General features: G+C 46.0%; 1 protein-coding gene across 2 annotated transcripts; it reads right to left on the reverse strand.

Annotated features, from left to right (window-relative positions):
• Positions 1 to 229: 229 nt before the first annotated feature.
• On the reverse strand, positions 230 to 13,871 carry AAAS (aladin WD repeat nucleoporin). 2 transcript variants are annotated; one of them, XM_006046643.3, is made up of 16 exons: positions 13,593 to 13,868; positions 12,834 to 12,961; positions 8,178 to 8,233; positions 7,775 to 7,866; positions 7,542 to 7,588; positions 7,186 to 7,284; positions 6,720 to 6,863; positions 2,386 to 2,506; positions 1,964 to 2,088; positions 1,723 to 1,783; positions 1,490 to 1,580; positions 1,185 to 1,278; positions 1,031 to 1,098; positions 801 to 882; positions 614 to 698; positions 230 to 490 (listed from the first exon to the last, which is right to left on the reverse strand). In XM_006046643.3, exons 1-16 carry the CDS (start codon positions 13,713 to 13,715, stop codon positions 263 to 265), a joined length of 1,644 nt encoding a protein of 547 aa, XP_006046705.3. In that variant the 5' UTR covers positions 13,716 to 13,868; the 3' UTR covers positions 230 to 262. The 2 variants fall into 2 exon arrangements, with proteins under 2 accessions (XP_006046705.3, XP_044797725.1); XM_044941790.1 differs by lacking the exon at positions 7,186 to 7,284 and having other exon boundaries at positions 13,593 to 13,871.
• Positions 13,872 to 15,476: the final 1,605 nt, after the last annotated feature.

The raw sequence follows: 15,476 nt of genomic DNA on the forward strand, positions 1-15,476 counted from the left end.
AAATTTGGGGAAAGTGCAACATCTGTTATGTGCCAGAGCTGGTGCTACGTATTTTCTCAGTTTTGCTTTCAAATCATTTGAAAACTATCCAGTTCTTAAGGGTAAATAATGACCAGATTCACAAGGAGTGACTAAAAAGTGAAAGCCAAGATTTAAACCCAAAGTCCATGTCTTTTTTTTCCTTCAGTGTACCCCAGTGCAACTCACTGGAAAAGACCAAGTCTCATAATTTATAAGTGGAAAACAAGAAAGGACACTTTTATTACTGAAAGTGGGAGTGAGGGGAGTGGGGCCGAGCAGGGGGTGGCCCTGGGAGAGGGTCCCAAGGGGCAGAGGTTGGGGATGTCTCAGTAAACAGAGGTAGATCGTGAATAGAGCCTCCACCCCCAGCGGGGGGCTCCTGGGCTCGGCCAAGCACTGGGCTAAAGCGTGGAAACCGGGCATTGACAAAGTACAGAGGGATGTGGGTGATCCGGCCTGTGGACCAGCACTGCAGAGAGAGGGGAGCAAAGTCAGCCTGGGCCCAGAGAAGGGCTATTCCCGGCAGAGCCACCCAGCAGCCATGGCCCTCAGCTCCTCCCCACTCCTGCAGCCCAGAAGCTGGCCTACTCACCACACTGAGCAGAGCTCCTTTGTTGAAGGAAGGATGGAAAGTGATGAGCTGGGCCTGGGCTCCTAGCTCCCCCTGGATAATGCCACTAGACAAAGAAGAGAAGGTAAGCAGGCAGCTGGAGGCAGAAGGCAGGTATAGTGGGATGTGGGTTTGGTATGGGAGGGCCAGTGAGGAACCCAGCACTTACCAAGGAAGTAGCTCAAACACAGGGCTGTTTCGAGTGCGAAAAAGGAGGATGACTGGTTTCCCATTCTGGACCCGAGGATTGCCTATAAGAGATGGACGAGGGATAGGAAGGAACTCTGGAGGCCGAATCCCAGGGCAGGGGCACAGCAGAACTGCTGCCAGGACATGGATACACTTGATTGCTGGGAAGATGGTGCAGCCTCAGCAGAGGCCTTCCTCTCCACCTCTTACCTTTCATGAGCACAGCTAGCCGCTCCCCACTTGGGTCCCAGACCATGGAGTGAGCCTCTCCCCCAAGTCTACAAGTGAGAACAGCAGGTTGCCAGGCTCTGCGTGGTCCCTCCCAGCCTTGTCTCACCGTCCTTTCCTCACCCACCCAGCTTACCTCTCCTCACCATCTGGCGTCTGTATGGTGGTCTCAGACAGATCTGCTACTATTGTAGCGGACTTGGCGCCTCCAACATACCCCTTTCCCTCACCTGTGGATCAGAGCAGGTGCTCTTAAGTGTAGGAAAAGGGCCCCTCGCCCCCGGTTCCCCGTCTCCTCCCCATCACAGGCATCAATGCCTCTCAAGTCTTCCGAGCTTCTTTACTTCCTTTTTTCCTTCAAAGCAGCATATTCCAGATGGCTCTTTCCTCCCTCTGACTACCCCAGCTATTGTGCATCTGGAAGTGTTGCCCCTGACTCACCACAACGTTCTGGGAATGACAAGGAGTAAATAAGCGGTTCCCCCAACACGGTGAACAGCAGGCGGTTTCCACTGGGGCTCCAGCAGCCAGTCTGGGGTCAGGGAGCAAAGGGCAGGAAAAGGGTGGTCTATGAGAATACAGGAAGGACGCACAGGAGCAAGAGAAGTAGAGGAGGTGGGGGGCAAGTACAGCCAACCTCCTCCCCAGCTCCTGCACTGCACACTCCCTCCTACCTGGCATCGCCCTGAGAGGGTAGGCCACCGCTCGCAAGTCCACATCTGGGCCTCCCAGACTCTGCCAGAGAAGCAGGCCACAGCTTAGAGTTGCAGGTCTCACAGCTCAGACCTCCCTGCCTGTCAGTCCCAGGTTGAGGGGAATGGGAATGGGGACAGAAGGCTGTGCAGCTGGAAGTTCCAGAAGCCTAGGGCCTTTCTCCACATCCTTCCTGCCCACTCCCGCTCTCCCCACACTCACCGAAAGACAGCTGAAGGAGTGGTAGCCAAGACTTTGCTGCCATCTGGGGACCAGAGCAGGTTCGTAACCCCACCTCCCCGAAACCAGGGAAGGGGAACACAGGTCTCTGTTGAGACATCCCATACCTAGGAGAGGGGGGGACAGTGAGACAGTATCTCCAAAACCCCACAGACCCCCTTCCCTGAGGTACAAAGAACCAGAGAGGGGAGGAAGTGGAGAGGGTTGAAACAGGAGAAAACAGCAAGCAGAATTTTACATGTGAGGAGCAGGGTGCTCCTGCACCTTGGATAAGTTTAAGAGTGAATGGATAACTGTTCCTCGCCTCCCCCAGTGTACTTCCCACCACCAGGCAAAGACAGCTGTTCCCTCAAGTCTGAGAGGTGTAGCTGAAGTGACCCCAAGAGGTGTGGGGATCAACTCACCAGGATGGCAGCATCCACAGGGGAAGCTGAGAGCAGCCGCCCCCCACTAGGGGCCCAAGCCAAGCTGGTAACGGGTGTGTGCCCAGGGTGAGAGAGCACCTGGGCACAGCCAGAAGAGGGTCTGCAGAAGGGAGACGGCGTGGGGTCAGAAGACAAGAAGAAAGCCCTGTGACTCTGTTCCCTTACCTCCGCCTGCTAACACTGCCCCATCTCTGTGGGCCCTCTGAGTGCAGGAGTAAGAATAATGGAAGTTAAAGGAAAACAAGAAGGAAGCAAGGGCAGTCGCTACCAGGAGGCCCAGAAAGGGTGAAAGCGGGTAAACCTGAGAGAGATAAGAACTTTATTACTCCTGTTACTCGTTTATTTATTGGCTGTGCTGGATCCTTGTGGCCATGTGGGTTTTTTCTCTAGTTGCATTAGAGGAGCTTCTTGTTGCAACGGCTTCTCTGGTTGCGGAGCATGGGCTCTAGGGCACGTGAGCTCAGTAGTTGTGGTTTCTGGGCTCTAGAGCACAGGCTCAATAGAGCACAGGCTCCCAAGCTTAGTTGCTCTGAAGAATGTGGGAATCTTCCTGGATCAGGTATTGAACCTGTGTCTGTTGCATCAACAGGCACATTCTTTACCACTGAGCCACCAGGGAAGTCCAAAAGAGACAAGAACTTGTGACAAGTAAAGTTCTATGGTGCTGGGCCGGGGAGATGCATGCTCTGCTCTGGATGAGAACCCTCTCTCCACAGGCCCATCCTGCCTGGAGGCCAGGATACCCCATGACATCACCTCACAGTTCCAATCTCTTATCTTTCTAGTTATCTGCCACTCCTCAGAATTCAACCTGTGCTCCCAAACCTCTCTGTGTTTCCTTGCACAGTTAGCTTCCCTCCTCGGTGCTCTGCCTCATTTTCTGTTCATCAAAGATGGCACGTGTGGCAACCTCCCCGACTAGGCTGGGAACTAACTGAGGCTGCCAGCTGTGTCAGCTCTGAATCTCCAGAGCGACATACTTGGCCCAAAAAGTGCAGGCTACTATCAATGCCACTCTGTCCTTTTTCCTCCCAACTATACACCCACCTTTAGCTCTAATGAGGTCACCAGTCTACAAGTTACTCTTAATTTTACAATACATCAGTTTACAGAGATCCATCTCATTCTTTTCAGTGGCCTCACTGTATTCCACTGAATAGATGAACTATTATTTATTCAGTCGTGCTTCCACAGACACCAGTTGTTGGTGATTTTTTTTATTACATATAGTACTGCAAAAGTATTCTTTATATCTTTATGTACTTATGTCATTATTTGTGTAGAATACAGTATTAAAATGGAATTGTGGGTAAAAAAGACTTGCACCTTTCAAAAGATAAATATGCCAACAAATTATTTTCTGAAAAGTTTGTGGGGCTTCCCTGGTGGCCCAGTGGTTAAGAATCTGCCTCACAATGCAGGGGACACCAGTTCGATCCCTGGTGCAGGAAGATTCCACAGGCCAGTGCACCGTAACTGCTGAGCCAGAGCTCTAGACCCCGGGAGCCGCAACTACTGAGCCCCTGTGCCGCAACCACTGAAGCCTGTGTTCCCTAGAGCCTGTGGTCTCAACAAGAGAAGCCACTGCAATGAGAAGCTGCTCGCACACTGCAACCAGAGAGAGCCTACACGCAGCAACAAAGACCAGGTGCAGCCAAAATAAAGAAAATAATTTTTAAAAAAAAGTTTGTACCACACTATGCCATGTTTCCTACTCTTGCTAATAATAGATGTTATCAAACATTTCAATTTTAATAATACTGTCATTCTGAATGGGCAAAAAAAAATCCTATATATTTTTCTAGTCCTTTTAATTATGTATTTTTACACTTAGTTTTTTTATCAGCTTGGAATTTATTTGTATATAAAATGTGAAGCAAGGCCGAACTTTATCATTTTCTAAATGGATAGCCAATTATGTCAAAACCACTAAAAAAAAAAAGAAATCTGAACTTGTCTATTGCAATGCAAGCCAAATTCATCATATATTAAATTTCCATAAATTCCTAGATCTGTTCCTGAATGTTGTTCTGATACACTGATCTGTTTGTCTGATCTTATGACAATATCTTTGTATTACTGTGACTTCATGAAACATTTCAATACCTAGAGGCAAGTCTCCTCTCAATACGCTTCCTTTGCAAATATTCATGGCTATCCTTCCACATTTATTCTTTCATAAAAACTCTAAATAGCAATTTTTCCAGTTCACAAAAACAATTCAGTAGAATGCTAATCGGAAATATACTTAACTTGACATCTTTATGATTAAATTTTCCTATCCAGGAATACAGCATGTCCCGCCATTAATTAAGCTTTTGTTTAATATTCTTGTTTTAACATTGACTTCCCTGGTGGCTCAGACGGTAAAGCGTCCGCCGACAATGTGGGAGACCCGGGTTCAATTCCTGGGTCAGGAAGATCTCCTGGAGAAGGAAACGGCAATCCACTCCAGTATTCTTGCCTGGAAGGAGGCCTGGAGGAGCCTGGTAGGCTATATAGTCCATGGGGTTGCAAAGAGTTGGACATGACTGAGCGACTTCACTTTTTTCTTCCTTTAATATTCTTCAACCACTTTCTTCAGATGTCTAACATTAAATAAATTTAACAATTTATTCCTAGTAACCTATAGTAATTACTGGACCTGTTGTAATAGAACATATTTTTCATCACAATTTCTCAGCTGATTCTTACTGGTACAAAGGAAAGCTATGACCTTTTCAGTTTCCTGGATCCAATTATGGTACTACTTACATTTCTTACCAGATTAAAGTTTCTTTTAGTTGAATCTCTTGTTTTATCTAGGTGTAAAATCATATCTCCAAATAAAAATTAATTTTATCTTCTTTCTCAAGACTTTACCACATTCCTTTTTCTTGTTTTACTGCACTCACAAGAACATCCAAAACTACTGTTGATTAATATGGTGGCAACGATACCTCTGTTTTTATCCTGACATTACTGGAAAAACTTTTACTATTTCCTATTTCACAGTTTAATATGGCAGCCACTGATTTTGAGTATATACTCTTTATGTTTAGGTCATCTCTGTGTATTCCTATTTACTTTATGCATTCAGCAGGATGTCTGCTTATTCAAGGGCATTTATTAATACAAACATTTTTCTCCCTTAATTTGCCAGTGTAATAAATCATTTTAATATATGTCCTAATGGTAAATAGTTTCTAATTTCTGGAAAATTCCACTAGGTTAAAAAAAAATTTTTTTTAATATGCTTTTGGATTCTATTTGGTAGTCTTTTATTTAGGATTTTAAAATCAGTATTCAAATAGTTTCTTTCTTATACTACCTATTGTCAGGTTTCAGTTTTAGGGTCACATTAACTTTATAAAAAACAAATCAGGATGGGACAGATAGAGGACATTAATGGGAAAACTGGTGAAATGTAAACAAAGTCTACAGTTATTAACAACATTCAAATGTCAGTTTCTTAGTTTTGATAGATGTAACATGGTAATATCAGATATTAACAATGGGGGAAATGGTGTGACGGTATAGCCAAACCCTCTGTACTATCTTTGCAGCTTTTCCAAAAATCTAAAATTACGTCCATATAAAGTTTATTAAAAGGAAGAAACAAATCAAGAGGCTTTCCCAATTTTTCTATGATCTGGATTAGTTCCAATAACATGGAGATTATCTTTTCTCTGACAATTAGGCAAACATCATAAAATCATCTCAGTCTGTCATCTTTTTTAGTGGTACAACTCATCCACTTTGGTAACACGTATTTGGTAGAAAATCAAACATTTCCTTAGATTTTCAAATGTGCTGGTCTAAATGTATAAAATATTCTCTAATAATTCTATTTTCTTCCATATCTGTGGTTCTCTCTCTTTTCCCATTCTGAAAATAGTGTACTTTGATTTTCTCTTTTGCCTTAATAAAGCGAGCCAAAATCTTTATTCAAAGTTTAAAGAACCAGTTTCTGGTTTTATATTTAGTTAGTTCTTGTGGGGATTCTTTTTCCATTTTCACTGGTTTCAGCTCAAATCCATATTAATTCCATATCTACATTAATTGCCTTTCTCCCTCCTGTTAAACTTGCATCTGGCAGTCCTCCCAAAGAGACTTTCTTTCCACTTCATGATCCACAGGTGCACACTCCCCACAATTCCAGAAGCCCCTAGTTCTGTCCCTTTCTCTAGATTACCGCTTCGCAGAACCTCCACCTTGGCCTTAGGTCTGCTTCTGTAGCCATGGGAAGTGCTGTGAGGATAAAGAACTTTTCCTCCCAGACCTCCTCACCAACCCATGGCCTCGAGTCAGGGTAAGAGACTGCTGGGACTCACCGGGTAGACAAGGACGTGGGATCCAGAGTCCAGATGAGAATGCAGCTCTGGCAGGCCACAGCCAAGACAGAGGCACTGAGGGGCTTCCAGGCCAGGGCCGCCACATTGCGCTGCAGCCGGTGCTTCAGGGAGGGGACGATAGTGCTGGGGTGAAATGGGAGGGGACAGAGTCAAAGCAGGGACACTAAGGGGAGGGGACCTGAGTGTAATTGAGGACAGACACCCAGAGAAGAAAGCAGACCATCCAGCGCCTGGGGGTAGGGTGGGACAGAGGACAGGATAAAGGCTGGGTTTGGAAAGAGGATGCATCCAGCTGTGGGGCCTCCCTGACCCCAGTTCTGAAAAGAGCCATCGGACTCGGCTCAGGAACTGCAGGACTCTCGGGGCACCAGAGCTGGAGAAGGAAGTGGGGACTGAGAGATGGAGACTTAAAAGAGTCAGAGCCCACCCAGTGTGCCACACATACCTGTTGGCATTATACACCCGGACTGAGTCATCCAGCAGAGCCACAGCAAACTTGTTGGTGTGGGGGTGCCATGCAAAGACCCGCAAGCAGCAGCTAGACCTGGGGCAGGAGTGAGAGTGAAGAGTACGAACTGCACCTCACCACACCTGGGCCCAGAGCTCAGGCTGCCTTCCACATGAGACCGTTTACCATTTTTTGCTGTTTCTTTCTTTATTGGGAGGTAGAAGGAGCGAGAACATGGGGAACAGTCAGGGAAGGGGTGAGAGGAGTCTCTGCCTTGTTTTTCCATCTCCCCAGAAGAAGTTTCAAGATTCAGGACTTCCTTCTAACAAAAGCCCCAGAGCTGGTACACTCACCAATTTGTGACTTGAGCAAATTCAGCAATCAGATCTTCGCTCCTAAGCTGTAATAACAAAGCAGACAGAGGATGCACAGGGACAAAGGGAGCTTATCCCCTCAAAGCTCCCACGGGGAGCTGGACCATTCCCACCCTCTGCCGTCTTCCCATCACAGCCTGACCCTAAGGCACAGAAAATGGTAGGAGCAGAGAGTAGCAGCAGGGAGGGCCAGTGGCAGAAGCCAAACTTACAGAGAGATGGGGAAACAGGGACCCGTGGAGGGAGGAGGCCCATCGACAGAGTGCCAGGGCCCAACTGGATGCCGTCTTCACCCACTCAAACACTGTGGGGTTGAGGAAGCAGCCGTGATTAAACCGTTCACAGGGCTCTCACTGGGCACCCTCCTAGGTAAGGGCTGAGCAAGGGCAAGCACTCTCCAGGCCCTTCCACCCAACAAGTGATCTGGACACCCACTCTGCGGCATGAGGGGTAGGTAGAGGTGAGAGAAGATAGCACCAGGGGAGACAACTGGGCCAGGAATACAGGGATGAAGGGAAAGGCGCTGGGCCAACAGGTATTGGGATGAATTATGGAGAATATGGAGGGGAGATGGCAACCACAAAACCAGAGAAGGCTGCAGGTAAACACACTTACCCTCCTCCTCTGAATTTGCAATTTCATTCAGCACCCCAAAAAGGCCTACATCACGCCTGAAGAGGAGAGGGAACTGAGTTAGATAGCTTTGATCCCTTCAGTCTCCCCTCTAAGTTCCTCCATTCATTCATTCATTCAATAAACATGTACTCAGAATAAGATCAGGGACTTCCCTGGTGGCTCAGTGGCTAAGACTCCACATTCCCAATGCAGGGAGCCCAGGTTCCATCCCTGGTCAGGGAACTAGATCCCACATGTTGCAGCTATAAGATCCTGCATGCTGCAACGAAGACCTGGTGCAGCCAAGTGAGTAATATATAAATAAATATTTAAAAAATAAGAGCATTTCCATTTAATGAGTAGCAACTATACGTCAAACACTTTATACTGTCCTTTCATTCTACCCATTTCCTCTATGAGACAATTAAGGCTCAGAGGTCTGTCAGGGCTTTGTGTGAAGATCAAGGAGTCAGGACTTGCCTGAAGACAATGAATGGAAAGCCACTGAAGGGAGTTTCAGTTAAGGAATAAACTGATCACCCAGGCATTTTAGAAAGATCAATCTGGCTGCAGATTAGAGGGAGACAAGAATGGAGAGAAAGAAACAGGTTAAGAAGCTATTTCAGGAATCTAGAGAAAGGCCAAAGTGGCTTGAACCACTGGTGGTTGAGAAAAGAAGACAAGTCTGAGAGCTTGAGGAAATAGAACGGACAGGATTGGAGGATTAATTCAACATTAGTAAGGTAAAGGATAATATCAAGGGAAACACCTAGATGATAATTATAGCATCCGACACTGATTACACTGTGCCGGGGCTGGGCTGCAGCTTCACACGCAACATCTAACTTAGCTATTATCACAACCCTACACAACAGGGATTGTTATCATCTGCATTTTTAGATGAGAGAACAGGGAGTGTGAAAGGTTGATTATCAAAGGTAAACTAGGTAGGAAAAAGCAGACTCAGGATTCAATCTGTCTGTCTGTCCCAAAGCCTACATTCAAACCACTTATTCTTATATGACTAGGAAGGGCATTCCTGGAGACGGAAAACACAAGGAAGACGCTGGCATAGAGAAGAAAACAAAGAGATTGATTCTGAACGTGCTGAGTGTGTGGAGCCTGTAGAGTATCTGACTGAGGGTGTTGAACAGACACGTGAACACCAAGATGCGGTGCAAGTCCAGTTCAGGACATCAACATGTGAAAGACAGCAGAGGGCCTCCTTGCTGTCAAAAGCGAAAACGCCACCGAGTTGTGGATGTGACTGGTGGTGGAAGTAAAGTCCGATGCTGTAAAGAACAATATTGCATAGGAACCTGGATGGTCGATGAATCAGGGTAAATTGGAAGTGGTCAAACAGGAGATGGCAAAAGTGAACACTGACATTTTAGGAATCAGTGAACTAAAATGGACTGGAATGGGCGAATTTAATTCAGATGACCATTATATCCGCTACTGTGGGCAAGAATCCCTTAGAAAAAATGGAGTAGCCCTCATAGTCAACAAAAGAGTCCGAAATGCAGTACTTGGATGCAATCTCAAAAACGACAGAATGATCTCTGTTCGTTTCCAAGGCAAACCATTCAGTATCACAGTAATCCAAGTCTATGCCCCAACCAGTAACACTGAAGAAGCTGAAGTTGAACGGTTCTATGAAGACCTACAAGACCTTTAAGAACTAGCACCCAAAAAAGATGTCTTTTTCATTATAGGGGACTGGAATGCAAAAGTAGGAAGTCAAATGATACCTGGAGTAACAGGCAAATTTGGTCTTGGAATACGGAATGAAGCAGGGCAAAGACTAATAGAGTTTTGCCAAGAGAACGCACTGGTCATAGCAAACACCCTCTTCCAACAACACAAGAGAAGACTCTACACATGTACATCACAAGATGGTCAACACCGAAATCAGACTGATTATATTCTTTGCTACCAAAAATGGAGAAGCTCTATACAGTCAGCAAAAACAAGACCGGGAGCTGACTGTGGCTCAGATCGTGAACCCCTTATTGCCAAATTCAGACTTAAATTGAAGAAAGTAGGGAAAACCACTAGACCATTCAAGAATGACCTAAATCAAATCCCTTACGATTATACAGTGGAAGTGAGAAACAGATTCAAGGCATGAGATCTGACAGAGTGCCCGAAGAACTGTGGATGGAGCTTGTGACACTGTACAGGAGGCAGTGGTCAAGACCATCCCCAAAAATAGAAACACAAAAAGGCAAAATGGCTGTCTGGGGAGGCCTTACAAATAGCTGAGAAAAGAAGAGAAGCTAAAGGCAAAGGAGAAAAGGAAAGATATACCATCTGAATGCAGAGTTCCAAAGAACAGCAAGAATAGATAAGAAAGCCTTCCCCAGTGATCAAGGCAAAGAAATAAAGGAAAACATAGAATGGGAAAGACTAGAGATCTCTTCTTCAAGAAAATTAGAGATACCAAGGGAACATTTCATGCAAAGATGGGCTCAATAAAGGACAGAAATGGTACGGACCTAACAGAAGCAGAAGATATTAAGAAGAGGTGGCAAGAATACACAGAACAACTGTACAAAAAAGATCTTCATGACCCAAATAACCACGATGGTGTAATTACTCACCTAGAGCCAGACATCCTAGAATGTGAACTCAAGTGGGCCTTAGGAAGCATCACTACAAATAAAGCTAGTGGAGGTGATAAAATTCCAGCTAAGCTATTTCAAATCCTAAAAGATGATGCTGTGAAAGTGCTGCACTCAAAATGTCAGCAAATTTGGAAAACTCAGCAGTGGCCACAGGACTGGAAAAAGTCAGTTTTCATTCCAATCCCAAAGAAAGGCAATGCCAAAGAATGCTCAAACTACCACACAATCGCATTCATCTCACACGCTAGCAAAGTGATACTCAAACTTCTCCAAGTCAGGCTTCAGCAATATATGAACCGTGAACTTCCTGATGTTCAAGCTGGTTTTAGAAAAGGCAGAGGAACCAGAGATCAAATTCCCAACATCTGCTGGTCATGGAAAAAGCAAGAGAGTTCCAGAAAAATATCTATTTCTGCTTTACTGACTATGCCAAAGCCTTTGACTGTGTGGATCACAAGAAACTGTGGAAAATTCTGAATGAGATGGGAATACCAGACCACCTGACCTGCCTCTTGAGAAATTTGTACGCAGGTCAGGAAGCAACAGTTAGAACTGGACATGGAACAACAGACTGGTTCCCAATAGGAAAAGGAATACGTCAAGGCTGTATATTGTCACCCTGCTTATTTAACTTATATGCAGAGTACATCATGAGAAACGCTGGACTGGAAAAAAACACAAACTGGAATCAAGATTGCCGGGAGAAATATCAATAACCTCAGATATGCAGATGACACCACCCTTATGGCAGAAAGTGAAGAGGAACTCAAAAGCCTCTTGATGAAAGTGAAAGTGGAGAGTGAAAAAGGTGGCTTAAAGCTCAACATTCAGAAAACGAAGATCATGGCATCCGGTCCCACCACTTCATGGGAAATAGATGGGGAAACAGTGGAAACAGTGTCAGACTTTATGTTTCTGGGCTCCAAAATCACTGCAGATGGTGACTGCAGCCATGAAATTAAAAGACACTTACTCCTTGGAAGGAAAGTTATGACCAACCTAGATAGCATACTCAAAAGCAGAGACATTACTTTGCCAATAAAGGTTCATCTAGTCAAGGCCATGGTTTTTCCAGTGGTCATGTATGGATGTGAGAGTTGGACTGTGAAGAAAGCTGAGTGCCAACCAATTGATGCTTTTGAACTGTGGTGTTGGAGAAGACTCTTGAGAGTCCCTTGGACTGCAAGGAGATCCAAGCAGTCCATTCTGAAGGAGATCAGCCCTGGGATTTCTTTGGAAGGAATGATGCTAAAGCTAAAACTCCAGTACTTTGGCCACCTCACGCAGAGTTGACTCAATGGAAAAGACTCTGATGCTGGGAGGGATTGGGGGTAGGAGGAGAAGGGGCCGCCAGAGGATGAGATGGCTGGATGGCATCACTGACTTGATGGATATGAGTCTGGGTGAACTCCAGGAGTTGGTGATGGACAGGGAGGCCTGGCGTGCTGCAATTCATGGGGTTGCAAAGAGTCGGACATGACTGAGCGACTGAACTGAACTTACTCATTTAATCATCACTGCTGCTAAGTTGCTTCAGTTGTGTCCGACTCTGTGTGACCACATAGACAGCAGCCCACCAGGCTCCGCCGTCCCTGGGATTCTCCAAGCAAGAACACTGGAGTGGGTTGCCATTTCCTTCTCCAATGCATGAAAGTGAAAAGTGAAAGTGAAGTCGCTCAGTTGTGTCCGACTCTAAGCAACCCCATGGACTGCAGCCCACCAGGCTCCTCGGTCCATGGGATTTTCCAGGCAAGAGTACTGGAGTGGGGTGCCATTGCCTTCTCTGATTTAATCATCACTAGAACCCTGTACATAATTAAACCAGAAAGGAAACCAAGTCATTGGAGATGAAACTGAACTACCATTGCACAGCCTTGAGTTCCACAGAAAGGACTGATAATTTGATGTGTTGAATGACAGACAGCTCTGAGCTAGAGAGAGCCAGGAAGCCCAGGGTAGAGAGATGGTGACCCCACTGCATCCAGGATCTGTAGACCAATGGCCCAGGAGACCCTTTGCCACGTCTCACCAAATGTTGATGCATCTCTTCCACACTTGCTCCCGGTGGTGAATGAAGGCAGTTCTTGTGCCATGGTCCAGCCTTCCCGGGGTCTTCAAGGGATCCTTAGTCAGGTTTAGGACAGGAAGATTGATCCACTATAGCCAGAAATGAGAGGTATGACAGTGAGTGAGTTCTTTCCAGATCCCTACTGAACCCCCCTGTTTCCCATTTCCACAAAAGAAACACTTGTGGAACTGGGGAAACAAGTCCTATCTCCCTTATCGGTAAAACCAGAATAATATTTCATAGGAATGCTGTGATTATTAAATCACATTATTAAAACATTTGTGGAGAACACCTGACTCAGAGCCTCTTTCTTCCACACAAACGTTCAATAAACGTCCATTTCTCTTCCTTTTCCTTGCCAGGAAAACCTCGGGGGAAAAAACTCCCCAGGTTGGGCCTTCCCAGTTGTCCCAGATACTGTCTCCAACTTTTCAGAAGTCCTCCTGCATAGTCACATCCCCTAGATTCGCCCCCACTCTCTCCATCCCCGCTAGGCCCGCCCCACAGCTCCTCAGCATCACTCATCCTCCAATCCCAGCTCTAAAACACATTCCATCTCTTCTATTCTTCTCCACCCTGGGAGAGATTGTTTCCAATCCTCCAGTCTGGGGACCGCGACGCGCCCCACCCCCCTGACCCCCGCCACACTGCCTCTGCTTCCACATACCCTCCAACACCGCCCCCCATGTCTAAAGGTCCCTCCCTCCTCGCCCTGACCACCTGGCCCCGGAAGTCGGGAGGCGGACTCTCACAGCTACTGCCTGTCACCAGTTCGTTATTGTGCTCGTATAGGGTGATTTGTCCTCTTGGCGGCGGAGGAGGGAACAACCCCAGGGAGCACATCTTGCCGGTCCCGAGGACGTCCCGGAATCAGCAGACTCCCAGAGCCCCGCTCCTCTGACTCTTAGTTCCCGGGCTAGATTCGGATGCGTACGGGTTGCCGCATGGGACAAACGGCAATACAAAGCTCAAAGAAAGTAAACGGAAGAGCAATGCAGAAGAAGGACGCATGCGCAGTTCTGGGATCGACTTCCGGCGTCCTGGCGCGCCGCCTAGCGGCGGGAAAAAGAGCGGCGCCGACACGTCCGCAGCGCTGACCACTAGTTAAGAGTCACAGCGGGTTTTTTTGTTTTGTTTTGTTTCCTGTGAGACTGCTGTTTTCCCAGTTCCGAATTCCCCAGCATAGTCTCCCACTCACTCTCAGCACTCGAAAAGCTCAAAATAAGCCATGTTCAGGGAAGTACCTAATTAAACCCTTCCAGAACTGTGAATCGCCCAGAGGAAAATACCGACTCATCACGGGCAGCTGGCTGGAAAGTTGAGGGACGCTCACCTGGAGGAGGAAAGTCAGGCGGGAGACCTTGGGAGGGAGAGTACTGCGCCCGCCAGAACCTAAAGGCCACAGGGTTAGGCTTCCTGGAAGGAAAAGTGGGAACAGTTGGGAAGCTAATATTTCCTGAGCACTTACTATGATAAGTGCTTGACTAATCTTTAGAACTCCATGAGATGGGTACTGTTATACTACCAAAAGGAAAGTGAGGCACGAGGGAGATCGGACCTTAAAAATACCAAAACCGGGAATTCTGCCTTCAGAATAAAAGTGAGATGGAGAGGAGAGGGGCAAAAATAGGTGAAGGGGATTAAGAGGTACAAGCTACAAAGTAAAAAATAAATTACAAGGATGTAATGTCAACACGGGGCTTCCCCAGGTGAAGAATCCGACTGCCAAGCAGGAGAAGCAAGAACCTGTGGTTCAGTCCTTGGTCAGGGAAGATCCCCTTGAGAGGGAAATGGCAACCCATTCCAGTATTCTTGCCTGGGAAATCCCATGGACAGAGGAGCCTGGAGGGCTACAGTCCGTGGGGTCGCAAAGAGTCAGGACACGACTTAGCAACTAAACAACAGCAATACTCAAGGAATATAGCCAATATTTTATAATAATTTTGTGTGGAGTATAATCTAAAGAAATAACAAATCACTGTGTTGTACACTTGAAACACTGTAGCCAATATAGCACAGGGAAAGTAGTCAATACTTTATAATAACTCTGTATGGAGTATAATCTATAAAAGTATCAAATCACTAAATTGTACACTTAAAACTAATACAATGTTGTATATCAACTGTGCTGCAATTTTTAAGCAATATTTATCTTACTCTAATTCATAACAATGGAGTTATTAATAGAATTGGAGTCTAATGCAGATTGCAGGCTCCTCTTCTTACAGCTGTGTAACTTTGGAAAATCACTGAACTCTTTGAGCCTCAGTTCCCAAAGGAAAGATATAAACATCTGAATGCAGAGTTCCAAAGAATAGCGAGAAGAGATAAGAAAGCCTTCTTCAGCGATCAATGTAAAGAAATAGAGGAAAACAACAGAATGGGAAAGACTAGGGATCTCTTCAAGAAAATCAGAGATACCAAAGGAACATTTCATGCAAAGATGAGCTCGATAAAGGACAGAAATGGTATGGACCTAACAGAAGCAGAAGATATTAAGAAGAGATGGCAAGAATACACAGAAGAACTGTATAAAAAAGATCTTCACGACCCAGATAATCACGATGGTGTGATCACTGACCTAGAGCCAGACATCCTGGAATG

Source organism: Bubalus bubalis, chromosome 4 (assembly GCF_019923935.1).
Source record: "Bubalus bubalis isolate 160015118507 breed Murrah chromosome 4, NDDB_SH_1, whole genome shotgun sequence".
Classification (NCBI taxonomy): Eukaryota; Metazoa; Chordata; class Mammalia; order Artiodactyla; family Bovidae; genus Bubalus; species Bubalus bubalis.

What these genes read in the sequence shown, in the direction of transcription:
- AAAS (XM_006046643.3), bottom strand. Translation starts at nt 13,715, where the DNA reads ATGTGCTCCCTGGGGTTGTTCCCTCCTCCGCCGCCAAGAGGACAAATC. An exon ending in CTCCCGACTTCCGGGGCCAG is followed by an intron (nt 12,962 to 13,592) that starts GTGGTCAGGGCG and finishes TTCTGGCTATAG; the next exon opens with TGGATCAATCTTCCTGTCCT. An exon ending in TTTGCTCAAGTCACAAATTG is followed by an intron (nt 7,285 to 7,541) that starts GTGAGTGTACCA and finishes CTCCTGCCCCAG; the next exon opens with GTCTAGCTGCTGCTTGCGGG.